The following is a 16,501-nucleotide window of genomic DNA, read 5'->3' on the forward strand; positions in this document are numbered from 1 at the left end:
CAAGGGGTAATACATACACAGCTGCTGACTCCAGGCCTGGCCCTTAGGGAACATCCTACAGGAGGGGGTCTCCATCATCCCTCATGCCTACACACTGGGAAAGCTGGCTTTGGACGAGGACTTGGAGCGGATCCTGTTCGTGGTCAACCTGGGGACCATTGCCCCCATGGAGAACGTCACCGTCTTCATCAGCACCTCCTCAGAGCTGCCGACACTGCCCAGCGGGGCTGTGCGGGTCCGGCTGCCTGCTGTCTGTGCCCCAACTGTGCCCCAGTTCTGCACTGAGAGCCCTGGCCCCTCCAATCAACAGGCCCAAGGGTAAGAAGCCCCTGACGGGACAAGGGTCAGGGTCTCAGGTGGGCAGCAGGGAGTCGGCCCAGTGAAGTGAGTGGCTTACAGGGCTGTGGACAGAGGGCTCAGCCCTGCAGTGGCCACCACCACCGTCTGAACAATTGCTCCAGCCCTGCTCACGCTTGGAGCACTTAAAAATCTCCCTGGAATGCCCTGTATTGGTACTGGCCAGAAGTCCTGGGATTTGGGCAGCTTGGGATGAGAATATCCAGGCTTTATTCTTCGATGTACTCAAGAGGTATTTCTGAGCACCTGGAATGTGCTAGATACTGAGCTGAGTGTTAAGGATTCAGAGCACACGAAACCAGTATGGTCCTTGCCTTTCTGGAACTCGGTTGGAGAGATCGTTATCCAATTAGTAACACCACTAATGTGAAACTGCTTGTGTACTTGCGTTAGGCTAAGAGTACAAAAGAGGGACCCAACCAGGGGGTCCCAGAGGCAGGCTGGGCTTCTCTGAAGAGTGATATTTCAGCTGAGAGCTGAGCGAGGAGGGGGATGTAGACATGGAAAGGAGCGTTCCTGTAAGTGAGGACAGCGGGAGCAAAGGCCCTGAGGCACCAGGCTTGGTATGTGTGAGCAGCAGCAGGCAGGCTAGTATGGCCATAGCAGGTGGGGGACGGAAGGAGAGAGGTCGGAGGCCTCGTGTGGAGTCCGATCGTGTAGGACTTTGAAGCCTAGGGTGGGGACACTTCTTGGCACAACAGAGAAGCCGGCAGCACAAACCAGCCTCAGACCAGGGACACCAGCTTGTGTGCCACCTTTGTGAGTGCTGTGATGGGCACCATGCCTTGTGAGTTTGAAAGAACCTGGGGACATTCAAGACTTTGCTGGACCAGGGACTAAGAGGTCCCAGAGGCCCCGAATGCCCCTGAGGTGGCTCCAGTAAGCTTATTCCTGCCCATTGCACCAGGCAGGGTTAGCAGAGGTGCTCGTGGGAGAAGCCTGCATCAAATCCCTATGAACCTAAAAGTTGCTCAGAGTGACATGAGATAAAATAGGAAAAATAGATGATCCCAAGTGTTAGTGAGGTTGAAGAGCGCAGGCAGCTTGTTCAGTGCTGGTGGAAGTGGAAGCCGGGACAGCCATCCTGGAAAGCACTCTGACAATAGTCAGCGTGTGCCCTTGGACCCAGGGATCCCAGCGAAACTCTTTCATAAGTTCAAAAAGGGGACACAGATGAGTATCTTCATTGTGGTGGTACCTGTGGACACAGGGGGTGGAGACAGGAACCTATAAGTACAATATACTTAATACAATATAACAGGTGCCCTTAAGCTATATAACAGGTAGCATATCAGCAACAAAGACTGGTTTACAGACAGCCGCCTGGCTGGAGCTTAAAAACACAGCATTGAGTGAGAAAGGGGAAATAATTGAATGAGATTCATAATATAATGCAATCTGTGCAGTTTACAACACATTCACAACCAAATGCCCCTGCGTATTTTATAAGGATACGTGCATATTAAGGACGTAGATCACAGACCCGAGAGGCTGTGCTGGAGGGGGAGGAGGAGGGAATGGGATCACTGACCGGGTGGGGTTGATAGAAAGAGAGCCCAGAAACTTAAGCATTCAGCAGGGGCAGACACTTTGCTAAGCATCATGCAAGAGAACGGCGTCATTATTATCCCCATTTAATGGATGAGAAAATTAAGACCTAGAGGAGAAGTGGCTTGTGTGAGAGCTCCCAGCTCCCAGACACAGAGGAGAGATTCAAGAAGCCATGCGATGTAGTCAGACAGGAGCCAGACAGACGGGGGTTGAGGATGCACGCTCTGCCAAGTCTTGATTGTGGGAACGTAGGCTAGTTGCCTCATCTTGCTGAGCCTTGGTTTCCCCATGTGGCGGGTAGGGGAGATGGAAGCCCTGATGCTTTCTTCTGGGGTCCGGGTGAGAACAATGTGAGCTAATGCTGTGGAGTGCCGTTGCCCGGCCCCTGGCCCCTGGCCCCTCCTTGTAGGTAGCTAGCTGTGCCTATGCCTATATCTGAATCCAGGCTCTCCCTGGAGTCAGACTGAGTGGGAGAGTAAGGGCCTGGGGTGGGAGGAAGCTCCTCAACCCCCTTTCAGGTGGGGCTGCAGGAGTGCCCGGGCGGCCTGGGACTCATTGTCTCCTTGATGTCCTCTCACGCTGGCCCCTGGCCTGGGCCCTGGCCGCCTATCCCCTCCTCCTCCTCCTCACGGCCCCTTCCCAGCAAAGACAGGCATTGCTTCGGCACCCGGGCCCTGGACTCCTGGAACAAGTTGTGCCTGGCGACTCTTCTGGACACCGATGTGTCCAACCCCATGGAATACGAGTTCAACTTCCAGCTGGAGATCCGTGGGCCATGCCTGCTCGCAGGTGAGAGAGAGCTGCCGAGACCCGGATAGATGCCGGAGAGACTAGAGGCCCCAGGGTGGGGAGTGCTGCAGGCCCAAAGTTGCCAGGGATAGAGAGGAAAGGGAGGGCGGGGAAGCCGACCAGCCCAGATGGAAGACAACCTGGAGCACATGGAGCTCTATAGACCTGTTTCCTGCTGCCTAACGTAGGGCCCAAAGATGAGCCCCCTTCTCAAGGACAGGTTTCAAGGCTGTCCTCACTCCCACCTTAATGGCTTTCTTGTGGAAATGTCCATGGGAGCATGGTGGTTCTTGGTCCTCTCCTAGAGGCTGCAGCCATAAAACGGCCTCCTGGTTCTCACCTTGCACAGCAGAATGGCCACAGGATGTGTCACAAACCTGCCATCTAGCTCCCGCCACAGAGCTCCCGGTGCCAACGGTCTGGGGTGTGTCCTGGGTGTTGGATATTTTAAAGCTCCCGGGTGATTCTAATGTGCAGCCCGAGTTGGGAACCATTATTCTGATGGTCCCCCTTCCCAACCCACTGAAGGTTTTAAAAGGACACTAGGATATGGTTCCTTGTCAATGAGTATTTTCCCAGAGCAGCATGACATTCCAACCCAAGAGGCATTTATGGCGTGCCCACCGATCAAGGATTGAACTCTTTCTATGCTTATCTGCCCTATGAGAAAACAACTCCTTTGACCCCCACTGGGCCCCCAGGGCAGGAAGGATCATTAGACACCATCTATCTAAGCCCCCATTTAGCAGATGGGGAAATGGAGGACGGCTGTCCCTGGTTACACAGCAGGTCAGGATGCCCTCATGGGGCTGGAGTGCCCGTCATCTCTGCCCTGGGTCTTGGTGTCCCCCACCAAGTCCCTATCTCTTCTGGGGCTCCTGAGCCTATCCTGCCTTTCTGTGTCACTCAGGTGTGGAGAGTCCTACCCATGAGATCCGAGCTGACGCCGCCCCGTCCGCGTGCTCGGCCAAGAGCATCATTATTACTTTGGCCAACAGGCACACCTTCGACCGGCCGGTGGAGATCCTCATCCACCCCAGCGGTATTGTGCACAGACGGGGGCCCTGGGATGTCCGTGGGAGTGAGGAGGTGCTGACCCTGTAGGGCACAGACACGTGGCCCCTCACCCAGTGGCCAGCCAGGGAGAAGGTAGGGGTACGTGGCAGAGGAGGGGAGACCAACCACCTGCCTCCTGGGAAACTTGGCTCAAGCTGGTGGAATTGAGTATTTCCTGCCCTGGTTCTAGCTCCAGAGGCTACGGTGTCTTGTCCACCCACTGGGCACTTTGCCCCCAGGACAGCTAAGCAGAGGATCTTTGAAACCCAAGCTCAGTGAGACCATGACAGCTCTGAATGCTCAGAGAGCATCTCTTTGCCTCTTTAAGAATTCATAGACTGCTGGGACCTGAAAAGATCAGAGTCCCACTCCCCTTTTACAGATATGTAAACTGAGACCCAGGGAGGGGCAGTGAGTCACCCATGGCCCACACTGCTTCAGGCGTCCAGGGCTTCCATCCCCCTCTTCCAGCTGGAAGTCCTCCCTGCTATGAGGATCCAGCCCCAAACCAAGGCCCCTAGCATCACCCTCACACTCAGACACGTGCCAAGAATTGATCTCATCTCTGCAGAGCCCCACATGCCACATGTTCTTATGGAGAAAGGGGACATGACCCTGGGAGAGTTTGACCAGCACCTGAAAGGAAGAACAGATTTCATTAAAGGGATGAAGAAGGACAGCAGTGCAGAGCGAAAGGTGAGGGTGACTGAAGCGGCGAGTCAGGGGTGGCGGAACTGGGGGTGGCAGTGGGGACTTGGTCTTCACCAGACCAGTGAAGAGACGGGGCCTGAGTGGGGATGTGACTTCCTCAAGGCCACACAGCAAGCTGGTGACAGACAGGTCCTCGTCGAAGTTGTCCCCAGTGGGCTGGGGCACTGCGGGGCAGAGGGAAACGCACTTCCAGATGCAGCAGCCACCCTGTGCTGTCCTCCTAGTGCCACCAAGGTGCCCAAACCAGGCAAAATTCTAGGCCAGTGAAGGAAACAACCTTGGTCTTCTCCAGGCTGCTCCACCCCCAAGGGGCACCTGGGCACCTACAGTCAGGTGCACTCCCAGCTCATCTGGACTCCTGGGCCTCTGTTTTCCCACCTGCTGAATGGGTCTCTTACCCTTCCTTCCTCTGGGGTCCTTGCTGGCCACTACACAACAAATAAAGGCAGAGCAGGGAAAGCCTGAGAAAGATCCTTTCCCTCTGCCCGCCCTCTCCCTCACAAAGCTAAAGGACAAGGAGGCCCTCGGCAGAGGGGTGGGCGTGGGGAAGGAAACGGAAGAGGCTGCGCCAACAGGCACAGTTCCACCAGCAGTCTCTCTCCTGCTCGTGGCCCTGCACACCCGACTGGATCCTGAATGCCAAGATAGGTTTAAGAAGGATGGCTCACTGCTTTTTGTTGTTTCCCCCTTTTAGATGAAAAAACCGAGGCTTAGCACCCAAAAATAACTGTTGAGCTGGGAAAAGAAGTCCGTTCCCTTGGGAGTCGGCTTTGGTGACAACGAGGCTAAGGACTTAGACTTGCTCCCGCGGGGCAGTTATGCTGGATTTAAGCGGCCCTCCCATTCCTGCTGGCCTGGTTGGCAGAGGAAGATGGCAGATGGGCAGTATACAGGAACGTGTAGACAGCTTACTGCTCCCGTCACCCCCGTTTTTAGAGATCCTACTGGAAGCACCTGCTTGGTGGGGGATGGGAAGGATGACAAAGGGAAGGCATAGATGGCTCAATACCCAACATGTCATTCCCACCGAGAGACCCCACTGGAAATACCTGCTGTCACAGAGGTGCCCCCTCACTCAGATAAGTCAGTTGGCAGAAAAGGCTGGAGCCAGGTTCTCAGAGTGGGGGTGGCCATGCCAAAGGTGCCACGGAGAGCTGCAACATATGGACAACGTGGGTGGAAGGCAGCAATGTGGGTGGGAGGACCTCCGAGGGCTGGAGCCTGGTCCCCTGCCTGCCAAGTCTTAAGTCAATTAGCTCTGGGACCACTGAAGCAAATGAGAATTAATTTGCCACCTTGGGTTGGTTATGTAAATACCCTGTATTCTCATGAGTTCCAAGGATGACGGTGATCAACCCGAAGCCGCTAAGCAGTGATGAGTTTATTGGAACTGGATAATGGCAGCTTGACGAGCCATTAGGGAAAACCCTGAGCCAGGGCTCCCACTCTCTGAGAGGTAAACACCAGGTTTCTGGAGATGGCGCCTCTCACTGACAGATGTAGCTGTTGCTGCCTTAGGCTCTGTCATCAAAAGGGCCAGGCTGGGCAGTGGCTTTCAGCAAAGGAGCTCCATGTGGGAGAGAGAGTGCAATCCCTCACCAGGGAAGGAGGCCAGCATCCAGAGGTTAAACATCAATCAGGAAGAGCAGGCGGGAAACGCTGTCAAAAACCGTGATTTAGAAAAGAGGGGGCAAATAACACAGAGAAAGACTCCATGTAGAAGAGAAGAAGGTGCAGTGAAAAGCAGAGACAAATAGAGACAGAGAGACTGAAAGGAAATAAAAAGATGCACACATAGATCAGTGACCGATAAAAAAAGGCCCACATAGATTTATTCTCTCATGTATTCATTCAACAAACACCAAGTGCCCAATAGAGGTCAAGTTTTGCTCTAGGCGCTGGGGAGGCAAGTCTGAAAATGACACATCCTTGTTCTCATGGAGCTAACATTCTAGCACAGGAGAACGGGCAAGAAGTAAACAAATGAGCAAGATCAGTTTGGAGAGGGCTGGGGAGCACCGAGGAAATTAAACAGGAAGCTGTGACAATGAGTGAAAAGCACTGGCGCTGTTTAGCCAGCTATTTAGAGAAAGCCTGTCTCAGGATGAGACCTGTGGATGGTGAAGAACTGGAAGCAGCATAAGGGTGACATGTTTAGAAAACAGAAAGGTGGTCAGAATTGTTGAAATGCAGGGAGCAGAGTGGGCAAAAATGAGGTGGACAGGTAGGCAGGGGTCAGGCCTAGGGGGCTTCATGAACCACGGTGCAAAGTATGAGGGGAAGCTACCGCGTAAGCAAGAGAATGATCGTGCTGCCTGCTGTGTGTAGAACAGACCACAGGGAGATAAGAGTGGAGGAAGAAGGCCAGTAAGAGGTTATTGCAAGGGTCCAGGCAAGAGATGCTACTGTCCTGAATTTGGGTGGTGGCCGTGGAGACAAAAAGAAGGACACGTTTAGGATGTATTTTAGCTGCAAAACTAGCAATCCTTTGCTTAAGGAGTAGATGTACGGGGTGAAGAAAAGACAGAAAGCAAGGACAACTGCTCAGTCTTTAGTTAGAACACCTGGATGGGTGATGATATCATCTATTGAGTTGCGGAAGAGGCTCGAATAGACAGAAGCTGAGAAACAGATGCCAAGAGACATGTCCACACAGAGACCGATAAAGAGACAGAGAGAGAAAGTCAGGGTGATGAGAGAAGGAGGCAGAGTGAAGATGGAGGAAATGGGATATGGTGCAGAGTAAGTGGGAGAGTCAAGAAGAAGGGGTCAGCAGCACATCAGGGCCAGCTAAGAGAACACATAAAAAGGCAAAGAATTATGGTGGTGTCCTTCCTTGGTTTACTGAGCCCATCTGTACCAAGTTCTACGTTAAGCCCTAGAGGTGCAAAAGAGGCTCAGGCGTGACCCGCCTTCCAAGCGAGAGGGGAGGCAGAGATATGACCCCAAAAAATTTCAGTGTGAGAACCGCCCGGGCCCCCGGGACAAATAGCAACAATGACGAGGCAGCGGGCTTCACAAGCATTGCATTTAATCCGTACAACTTGGTGCGGTGTGTACACTTGTCCTTACTTCATGGATGAGGAAACAAAGTAATTGAGTCCACCTGTAAGATTGGGGCAGGTCTTTCCAAAGAGGTAGGATTGCAAGAGTGAGTAGGAAGTTATCAGTGGGAGAGAATCAGTAAACCAGGGAAACCAAGTTCACAGCCAAGACGAGGCAGGGAGTGGCTCACACACCGAGTGTGAAAGTGAAAGAAGCCACTAGTCAGCCGAGGGCCTGCCTGTGTGCCAGGGGCTTCGCATCTGAGTGCCAGCTCAGTTCATCCTCACAACCGCCCTGAGAGGGGAACATTATTTGCCCCATTCACAAACAAAGCTCAGGCCCAGAGGAGGAACTTGCTCAAGATCACACAGCTGGAAGGGGGCAGAGCCGGGAATCAAACCTAAGTCTTTCTGCCTCCAAATCCATGCTCGCGGTTGCGACCTGTGAAAGTCTAGCAGACAGAGGAGCCAGATACAGTCACCCTGGGAGTCTTTCAAGCAGAGTAGGAGTGGGATCTTGACAACGCTTGGTGAGTAATGGGGGACCAGCGTGAGCCCCCCAGGAGCAGTGCTGGACCCCTTGAATACCCAAGTGAGCGTATTCCTTTCTCCTCCAGACAGAAATCATCCGGAAACGTCTCCACAAGGACATTCCCCACCATTCTGTCATCATGCTCAACTTCTGCCCTGACCTCCAGTCAGTGCAGCCGAACCTAAGAAAGACCCATGGGGAGTTCATCTTCCTCATCGACAGGAGTGGCAGCATGAGTGGGACCAACATCCACCGAGTCAAGGTACCTGTCAGAGGACCCCCTCCCCCAGGGTCTAGGGCTCCAAGGTAAATCGGCTGTGTCCCCCCCACACCAGCTTCGTCAGCGCTTTGGGTTCCAAGAAGCCCTCCGTCCACACTTGAATGATGTCCCTGAATGGCTATCCATGACTAAAAGGAACAGTGACTTTTTAAAAATCAGTTTAAACAAAGACACCCAAACTCAACCTTGTTTGAGTTCCAATCTTGTCATTCCAAAATAAAACCCTGAAGTGGTCTGAGCAGACGTAGAACTGAGGTAGAGCAGGGGTTGTCCATTTACAAGGGGTGAAGTTATCATCCTTCCCTGGCATCCTACAACCTTTGCTGAGTGCCTGTTCAGGCTAAAACACCTCTCTAGGTACTGTGTAGAGAGGAGTACAGAGAAGGGAGGAAGGAAACTAATATTTGCTGAGGGCCTACTACATGTCAGATATTGTGCTAGCCATTTCATGCACAGCTTGGTGTTTAATCTAGACAATAATTCTATGAGGTTGGTCCTATTGTCACCATTTTCCAAAGGGGAAACCCCATCCTGAGAGTTTCAGTAACCTACCCGAGGTCACACAGCTAGTGTGGTCTAAGACTAAACCCATGTCTGTCTGTCTGTCTCTACCACCTGACATCAGAGATTGGACATGGCCCCCACCATCAAGGAATGTGTAGAATCCAGTAGAGACAATTTGGTTCGTCTTTTTTTCCTCCAAATATTCAATATATGCAAAGCCCTGGGCTTGGCCATCTGGAAAGACATTAGGTTTCAAACACTGTTCCTGCCTTCAAGGAGTTCACAGTCAGGTGCGGGGCACAGCCCTGCTAACCAGTCAGGCCTGGGAGCATGGTCTCAGCTGTGGAGAGTTCTGAAGTCGTGCAGAAAACAGAGCAATGAAAGCCTCACCCATACAGCCAAAAGCATTTCACCTCCCCCAGGAGGTTATTCACCTCGATTTTGGCATTGTCCAATGCTCCCTTATATTTTTAGTTGTGCAGATGTCTGTCTCCTCCTCTGGAGTTACGAACTCCTTTAGGGGAAGAACCAGCTCTTTTTCATCTATCTCTCCCCAGGGGGCCTAGCTCTGTGTTTATACATAAGAAGTCCTCAGTTGTGGTTTATTGAACTGGGTAAAGGATCATAGTTCAAAAGAATGAAGGATTAGGGAATAAGAAGAGAGAGGGCCTTGCTGTCACCTGAAATTTTATCCCTCTCCCAGTTTGTCCCTGGAGCACACTCTTGTTTCCAGGGCAACAAGATAAGCACGGAGGGGAGAGGTTAGGCGGGATCTGTGATGCCAGCTAACTCTTCTGTCTTGCTCTGACTGTATTTTGTCTTGAAGTACGACAGAGCAATCGTATATGGAACCCAAATTCTTGACTGAGGCCTCTTAACACTGGGATGTAGACTGGTTGGTACCTTCTCCCCTCCCCTGTCTGCCATCAACAACAAATATTGGAACGGAGAGCTGTCCACAGTGCTGGAGTGCTCAAGCACACCCCAGGCCTGTGGGCCCATGTGTATTCCATTCCACTGCTGTACCAATTTATAAAATGTCTCTTCAATTGCTCTAAGTACCATGGGATCTTTACACATCCCTTAGAGAGCATTTAATACATTTCCGTGCCATTTTCCAGGTAAGGAAACTGAGTCCCTGAGATGCTGTATTTTTCCCAGCATCACAGTGCTAGTGAGGGAGACTAAGCCTTCCATATCTTTGTTCATTGCTCATCTTCCTTAATTGCTGATGGGGAATTACACATACGCTTCCCCTGAGAAAAATGCTCTTTTCTGATTATGTCATTTCTGCTGCATGGCTTAATGAAAAGAGCAATGCCTGGGTTTCAGGATCAATTCTGCCACTGACTTGCTCTGTGGCTTTGGACAAGCTGATTCTCAACTCTGGGATTCATTTATATTTTCTGTAAAATGAAAAGGAAAGACTAATTCAGGGAGGGCAAACATATGTCACACATTCCTCTGTTCCCTTCTCCCAAGCCCAGGCAGACATTAGTCATTGACCATGACAGGGGCCGACCAAGTGGCTCAGTTGGTTAAGAGTTAGCTTAAGAGCGTGAGCTCTGAGCAACAGGGCCTCTGGTTCAATTCCCACATGGGCCAGTGATGCTGCGCCCGAGCTGAGCTGCTGCTGAGCTGCCAACAAGTGGCTGGATGGCTCAGCTGGTGAGAGCACGTGCTCCTAACAACAAGACTGCCTGTTCGATGGTGGGCTATGCCCGCCCACAACTAAGACTGAACTCGGCACCTTGAACTGAGCTGCTGCCCAGATGGCTTAGTGGATAGAGCGTGCGCTCTTAACAACAAGGCTGCTGGTTCAACTCCCATATGGGATGGTGGCTACACCCACCCGCAACTAAGATTGAACACAGCACCTTGAGCTTAGAGGCCACGAGCTGCCGACGGGCAGCCAGATGGCGACTGGCACCCTCCACAACTAAGATTGAAGAACAACAACTTGGCTGATTCCTCTCCCCAATTCCCCAACATAGTTCCCCTCCCCCAATCCCCCAATTGAAAAAATAATAATAATAATTGACCATGACTTTTTTTTTCATACTGAGCCTAGAACTCAGTCTCAATATCCTTCTCATCTCAGTGTTCCAAGGAGTTACTACCAGTTAAATGAAGTTGGTTCATGAGTGGAAATCCATTTCCTGATCTAAAGAGCTTTCCAACCTTGACATTCCAGAATTCTCTGATGATAACTTCCTCCAGCACTCCTCTCGGTCCCTTTCTCCTTGGAGTCTCTCTTGCCCTCTTTGCCAGTTCAGCTCACTGACCTCAAAGTCATTATTTCACAAATGGCTTTGCGTTGGCACAGTCCATTCTGCTACACATGCCCCTTTTAGAAAAAGGCACAGAAATTACTCCCGCCGCACACTTCTTTCCCCACTGGCAATGAGGTCTTTGGGGGTTGCTTGGGTCAGTAATTGTAGCCCATTAGATTGAAGTTTTGGGGAAACTAGGCTTAGGGAGGTAGGAGAGAATAGAAATTCAAACAGCCGTGCCGAAGGGGCAAGTTCAGCCAATTTAATTTCCTGCAGCTGGCCTCATTCTTCAGCTGCCACTTGCTGCCAAAAACACGGCTTTGAAAATTCTAATAGGTGTGAGCAGAGACAATCTGCATGGATCAGCAGAGTCTCCTCACAGGAATATATGTTCATGGCTAATGAAAAAATAAGCAGATATTGACTTCTTTCATAGAGAAACAAAAGGTATTGACACAAGCAACAAAGGGAGATGGGGAGAGAATGTTAATGGTCATGTTTAACGTTGATGTTTACAGAGAGGAATGGAAGAGGGGCTGCAGGTCTGTGCAGCTTGGAAGGCTGTACAGTGTGGGAGTTGCCAGGACCCACTTGCAGCTGTTTGCTTCTAGATTCTGGAGTGCAAGAGTTTGTTTCCCTGAAGCCATGCTGAGATTCCTGGGGTGCCATCAATAAACTATTGGGTTGTGGGAAAAGTCATGAGGTATTTTTTCTATGTTTTTCATTGCAAAAATATGTCATTACTTTTCCGACAACCCAATATATGAGGATGAGGGGGAGCCCCCTGTTTCTGATTTCTGTACCAAGGCAGAGCCAACATGGATAAAGATCTCGGAGCTATGTTTTGAAAGCCTCAGTCCTGTTCTTAGGTTTTATGATCCAGCACAATTCCTTAACTTTCTGAGCTTTAGTTTCCTTAAATGTAAAATAGAGGTATTAATATTAATATGTATCTCATTGGGTGGCTAGCAACAACCATTTACTGAATGTTAACTATGCGCCAGGTTGAGGCTCAGAGGAGTGACTTAACTAGCCCAAGGTCAAGTTAGGAATGGCAAAGGTGAGATGTAAACCCAGATACATTTAACGTAAAGTGAATCTTCCTAACCACTGTCCTAGCAATTAAATGAGATAATTAATGTAAAGTGGTTAGCATTGTGTTTGGCACATAGTAATTGCTTGATATTTCTCATTGCATTGTATCCTCCTCTTCATCCCCAAAATCATTATTTCCCTCCCACCATCTCCTCCACTTTCCCTCTTTGTCATTATTTTTTTTCAGTAGACCTTTAGCAAAGTCTCCTGGTGTTGCATAATTAACTAGATTAAGACTCTTCAGTGTTCACAGACTTTGGGGGCAAAAAAACATGTGTTTGAGTCCTGGCTCCATGATTTGCTATCTGAAGGCTCACCAACAGTTAACTTCACCTCTCTGTGCCTCCGTTTTCTCTTGTATAAAATGGGCGTAAGATTGTGCCCGCTTCAAGGGTCATTGTGAAGGTTATGTAAGGTAATGCATGTAAAGTACACCCTGGGCATTCAACAAATATGAGCTAAAGAGACTGTTCTTAAGAGATTTGTCCCTAGTTAATGATAGTTAGGGTCAATCTATTGCAAAAGGCCCTGGATGAGAGCCGGAAGCCAGTTCCGTCACCTGTGTGACCTGGACCGGGCCACGTGCCTCCCTTACACATCCATTTTGTTTTGGCAGAAGGCAATGGGTGCTCCCTGCTCCCCCTGCCTCTCAGGGTCTGCAGGAGGTGAAATGGAATTGGCAAGCCATAATCAAATGGCTTTGAGAAGTCAGACTTGGTACACGGATGAGAAATTTTATGATGATGGCTTTGGTCCAGCCTCACTCAGGTCGGCATCAGCAGATGTCTCGGTCTGGGGGAGAAGGTGATGCTGGGTACAAACAGCAGTGAAAGGCCTGTTTATAAGCAGCATCTGTGCTGAGATAATAACACCTGTGGTGGTAGAAGCAATAACCCCTTTCCAAATCCTGAAAAGCCTTTTCTTGCCTGCCAGGATGCTATGGTGGTGGCTCTTAAGAGCCTCATGCCAGCCTGCCTCTTCAATGTCATTGGGTTCGGATCCACATTTAAGACCCTCTTCCCTTCCAGTCAGACCTACAGTGAGGTAAGGAGGGGCAAGGCTGGGACCAGGAGGGGATGGGTGGTGAGGGGCAGGTGAAAGGAGGGAAAAAGAAAGAGGTAACCCTGGTGCCTGCCTCAGAAGCTGTCCACCCATGTAGGACCAAGACAATGCCCAGGAGCAGAGAACTAAGGAGAGGCTAATTCTGTTTAGGCAGTTTGCTGACATCTCAGCCTTCTGACACCCTGTTCTTTAAGATCAAGAGTATGTTGGGCAAAGTATGGGTGTACACAGAAAAGGGGGTACAGGAAGAGGTAGAAAGAGGATATATATCCCAGGCCTACCACTCAGTGAAGCCTCTGTCTCATGGGGATGATAGATTTATGGAAGGCTGAGCTAAAGAAGTGAACAGTAAGGGGTAATGGAGTGAATAGGTAGGCAGTGGGCTAAGAATGGGACTCACAAGGCTCAATCTACAACTTGAAATAAGAAGACTGTGGCTGGGCTGGCCAAGTGGCTCAGTTGGTTAAGAGCTTGCTCAAGAGCATGAGCTCTGAGCAACAGGGTCGCCGGTTCACATTCCCGGCCCGAGCTGAGCTGCCGCTGAGCTGCCAACAGGTAGCAGGATGGCTCAGCTAAAAACAACAAATAAAATAAGGAAAAAGACTGTGGCCACAGCAGCATGTTCAAAATTGGAGCATGTAGGGGCCACTTTTTAATTAAAAATAGTTTATGGGTTTTTTTAAAATACAAAAATAATATATGTTGATTTACCCCATAATTTTAAAATCTAGATCATCAAAAAGAAAATATCTTAAATCTCCCATGATCATATCAGTCAGGAAAAAAAAGAAGAAAAAACACTGTTAAGAGCTTAGTATAAATCCCTCCAAACCTTGTTCTACACATTTACACATATTTTCAATAAAGAGAGGATTAGCCCGTCGATGCGGTTCTGTAACCTACTTTTCTAACACAACAGCCTATCGTGAGCATATTTCCATGCCAGTAAGTATTAATCCACAACACAATTTTAATGTCTGCCTAGTATTTCTCTACACTTATCTAATTAAACCCCTACAGTTGGGCGTTTAAGTTGTTTGCATTTTCTTCTGTTTGGTCATCTTTGTAGCAAAGACTTCACCTATATCCTTAATGATGCTCTTGGAATAAATTCCTAGTCTTGCTCTGTCAAATGTACATATACATTTGAAGACTTTTGATATGTGCTGTTACTCCAAGCATGGATGTTGGGGGAGCATCTTCCTGAGTCAGGAGCAGGAGGACATCTGTTATCCAGTGAGAACCTGTCCTTGCTAGAATGACATCCATCGGGGGCCAGTAATCCTCGGCCAGTTGGGTCTCACAGTGTTTGTCCGGGAGGCAGGGATTCTGGAGCCCCAATTGGGGAAATGATTTCCTCAAAGTGTCGTAGGGATTCAGCACCACAGTCAGGCCAGGACTCAAGTCTCAAGATTTCCAGTCTAGCGTAGTTTCCACCCCATCGCCTGCCTCTCTCCTCATAAAAGAAAACCTCATTTATGCTGAGCAGTTAGGGGCTTGATAGGCTGCCTTTACCAGGGGTGTTTATATTTTTAAAGAGGATCCCAGAAAGGACAAGTTAATACACCACCAGTGGTAGCGTTTCTGGCATTGGTGGGAGTGTTACTGGGCAGGACCACACCAAAGAAGTGACCCCCGATTCTTCCTGTGCATTGGGCAGAGATGAAATTGCAAACAGGACTCCAGTGAGGTTGAGCTATTATCTAGGGAAACACAAGGACTCCTCCCCCAAGGGGCTTAGAGTCTCCACACCATATGGTGACCCTGGGAACTATCTCCCCTGCCCGTGTTCCTTTCCGGCAGGAGACCTTGGCCATGGCCTGTGATAACATTCAGAGAATGCGGGCTGACATGGGTGGCACCAACATCTTGTCCCCGCTCAAGTGGATCGTGCGACAGCCAGTGCACCAAGGCCACCCGCGGCTCCTCTTCCTGATCACAGACGGGTCCGTCAGCAACACCGGGAAGGTGCTGGAGCTGGTGCGAAACCACGCCTTCTCCACCAGGTCGGCACACGATGAAGGTCTAGGGCCTGGTTATCCTGGGCTGCCCCGGGCTGGGGGTGCCAGGACCGGGGCGGCATGGAAAATGCCAGAAGGAGAGAACTGTAGTATTTTGCTTCCAGGGTGGTGTGGCTGATTTCAAAGTTTGCCTTTTCTCCTCAAAAGTTTAAGAGGGATGAGATGCCCCTACCTCTACATACAGCTCCCAAAATAACAGCCTAGGTGGAGGAGGTCCTTCCTGCTGAGTGACGGGCTTTATGTGTGAATGTAAACGCCCACTGATGGCCTGCTGCCTTCTCCCTGTCTCTGCCTGAAGCTAGCTGTGAGATAATTCTACTGGAGCACACTCTGTCCCTTTTCCTTTCAGGGGACAAAGATGGCGGAGAGGCTGGGAAGTAACCCCCTCTCTCCTCCCCTTCCCCCAGGTGCTATAGCTTTGGAATCGGACCCAACGTCTGCCACAGGCTGGTGAAAGGGCTGGCAAATGTGTCCAAGGGCAGTGCTGAGTTCCTGGTGGAGGGGGAGCGGCTGCAACCCAAGGTAGGCAGAAGGGCCCAGTCTCTTCTGGTGCTGGAACCTCAGAGGCCCAGGCTGGTCATACACAACTCAGTGGTGGAGCTAGGATTTCACCCCAAATCTGAGCTCTCCAACTAGGCCACACTGTAACCCGGTAAGAATCAGAGAGGTGGAGGTCTCAGAGCCGGTAAGTCTTAGAGCTAGTAAAGGACACTAGATCCCCTGCTCCATCCATTGGCTGGGCAGGATTGGGCTCCTGGAGGAGTCACTGCTTCTATGAACATGGAGTCGTGTTTGGAGTTATTTCTGACCACAGTCCTGTTGGTGACAAATGGTGGCTCAGAAGGATCTAAAGGGCTCAGAAGTCAAGGAGGTTATAGTTTTCTCTCCATTTCCTGCACAATTGGCACAAATATTCGCACCCCTAGAAAATCCCTGCGTCAGTCAGGGAATCAGAGACAGAGCTGAAGTTAAGAGTGCAAGAAGTTAAGAGTGCAAGAAGTTAGCATCTGTGAAAGTGAAAAGAGGAAAAAACAGGAAGGAAAACTCTCAGTCCACGAAGCAGGTGCAACACCTGCGAAAGGAAAGGAAGGCAGCAGCATCGGGCAGGGAGAGCCTCAGACAGCAGTGCAGGTCTGGCATGGCCTCAGCCGGCCCAATGGGGAGATCTGGAGCAAAGACTGCCCATTAGTGGTCTGTGTTGGGCTGAAATGTCAGGCACTAGAATC

General features: G+C 50.4%; 1 protein-coding gene across 1 annotated transcript in view; it reads left to right on the plus strand.

Moving 5' to 3' along the window:
• The window catches only part of VWA5B1 (von Willebrand factor A domain containing 5B1), a 64,671-nt gene that overhangs the window by 22,720 nt on the left and 25,450 nt on the right, over nucleotides 1-16,501 (plus strand). The window contains exons 5-12 of the mRNA XM_019666650.1: nucleotides 48-318; nucleotides 2,552-2,697; nucleotides 3,608-3,739; nucleotides 4,325-4,449; nucleotides 8,126-8,302; nucleotides 13,126-13,236; nucleotides 15,058-15,260; nucleotides 15,683-15,797. Of these exons, the coding sequence (XP_019522195.1) occupies nucleotides 48-318; nucleotides 2,552-2,697; nucleotides 3,608-3,739; nucleotides 4,325-4,449; nucleotides 8,126-8,302; nucleotides 13,126-13,236; nucleotides 15,058-15,260; nucleotides 15,683-15,797 (1,280 nt within the window). The remainder of the gene's footprint in view (nucleotides 1-47; nucleotides 319-2,551; nucleotides 2,698-3,607; nucleotides 3,740-4,324; nucleotides 4,450-8,125; nucleotides 8,303-13,125; nucleotides 13,237-15,057; nucleotides 15,261-15,682; nucleotides 15,798-16,501) is intronic.

The sequence above is a fragment of the Hipposideros armiger genome, unplaced genomic scaffold, assembly GCF_001890085.2.
Source record: "Hipposideros armiger isolate ML-2016 unplaced genomic scaffold, ASM189008v1 scaffold_477, whole genome shotgun sequence".
NCBI classification, from domain to species: Eukaryota; Metazoa; Chordata; class Mammalia; order Chiroptera; family Hipposideridae; genus Hipposideros; species Hipposideros armiger.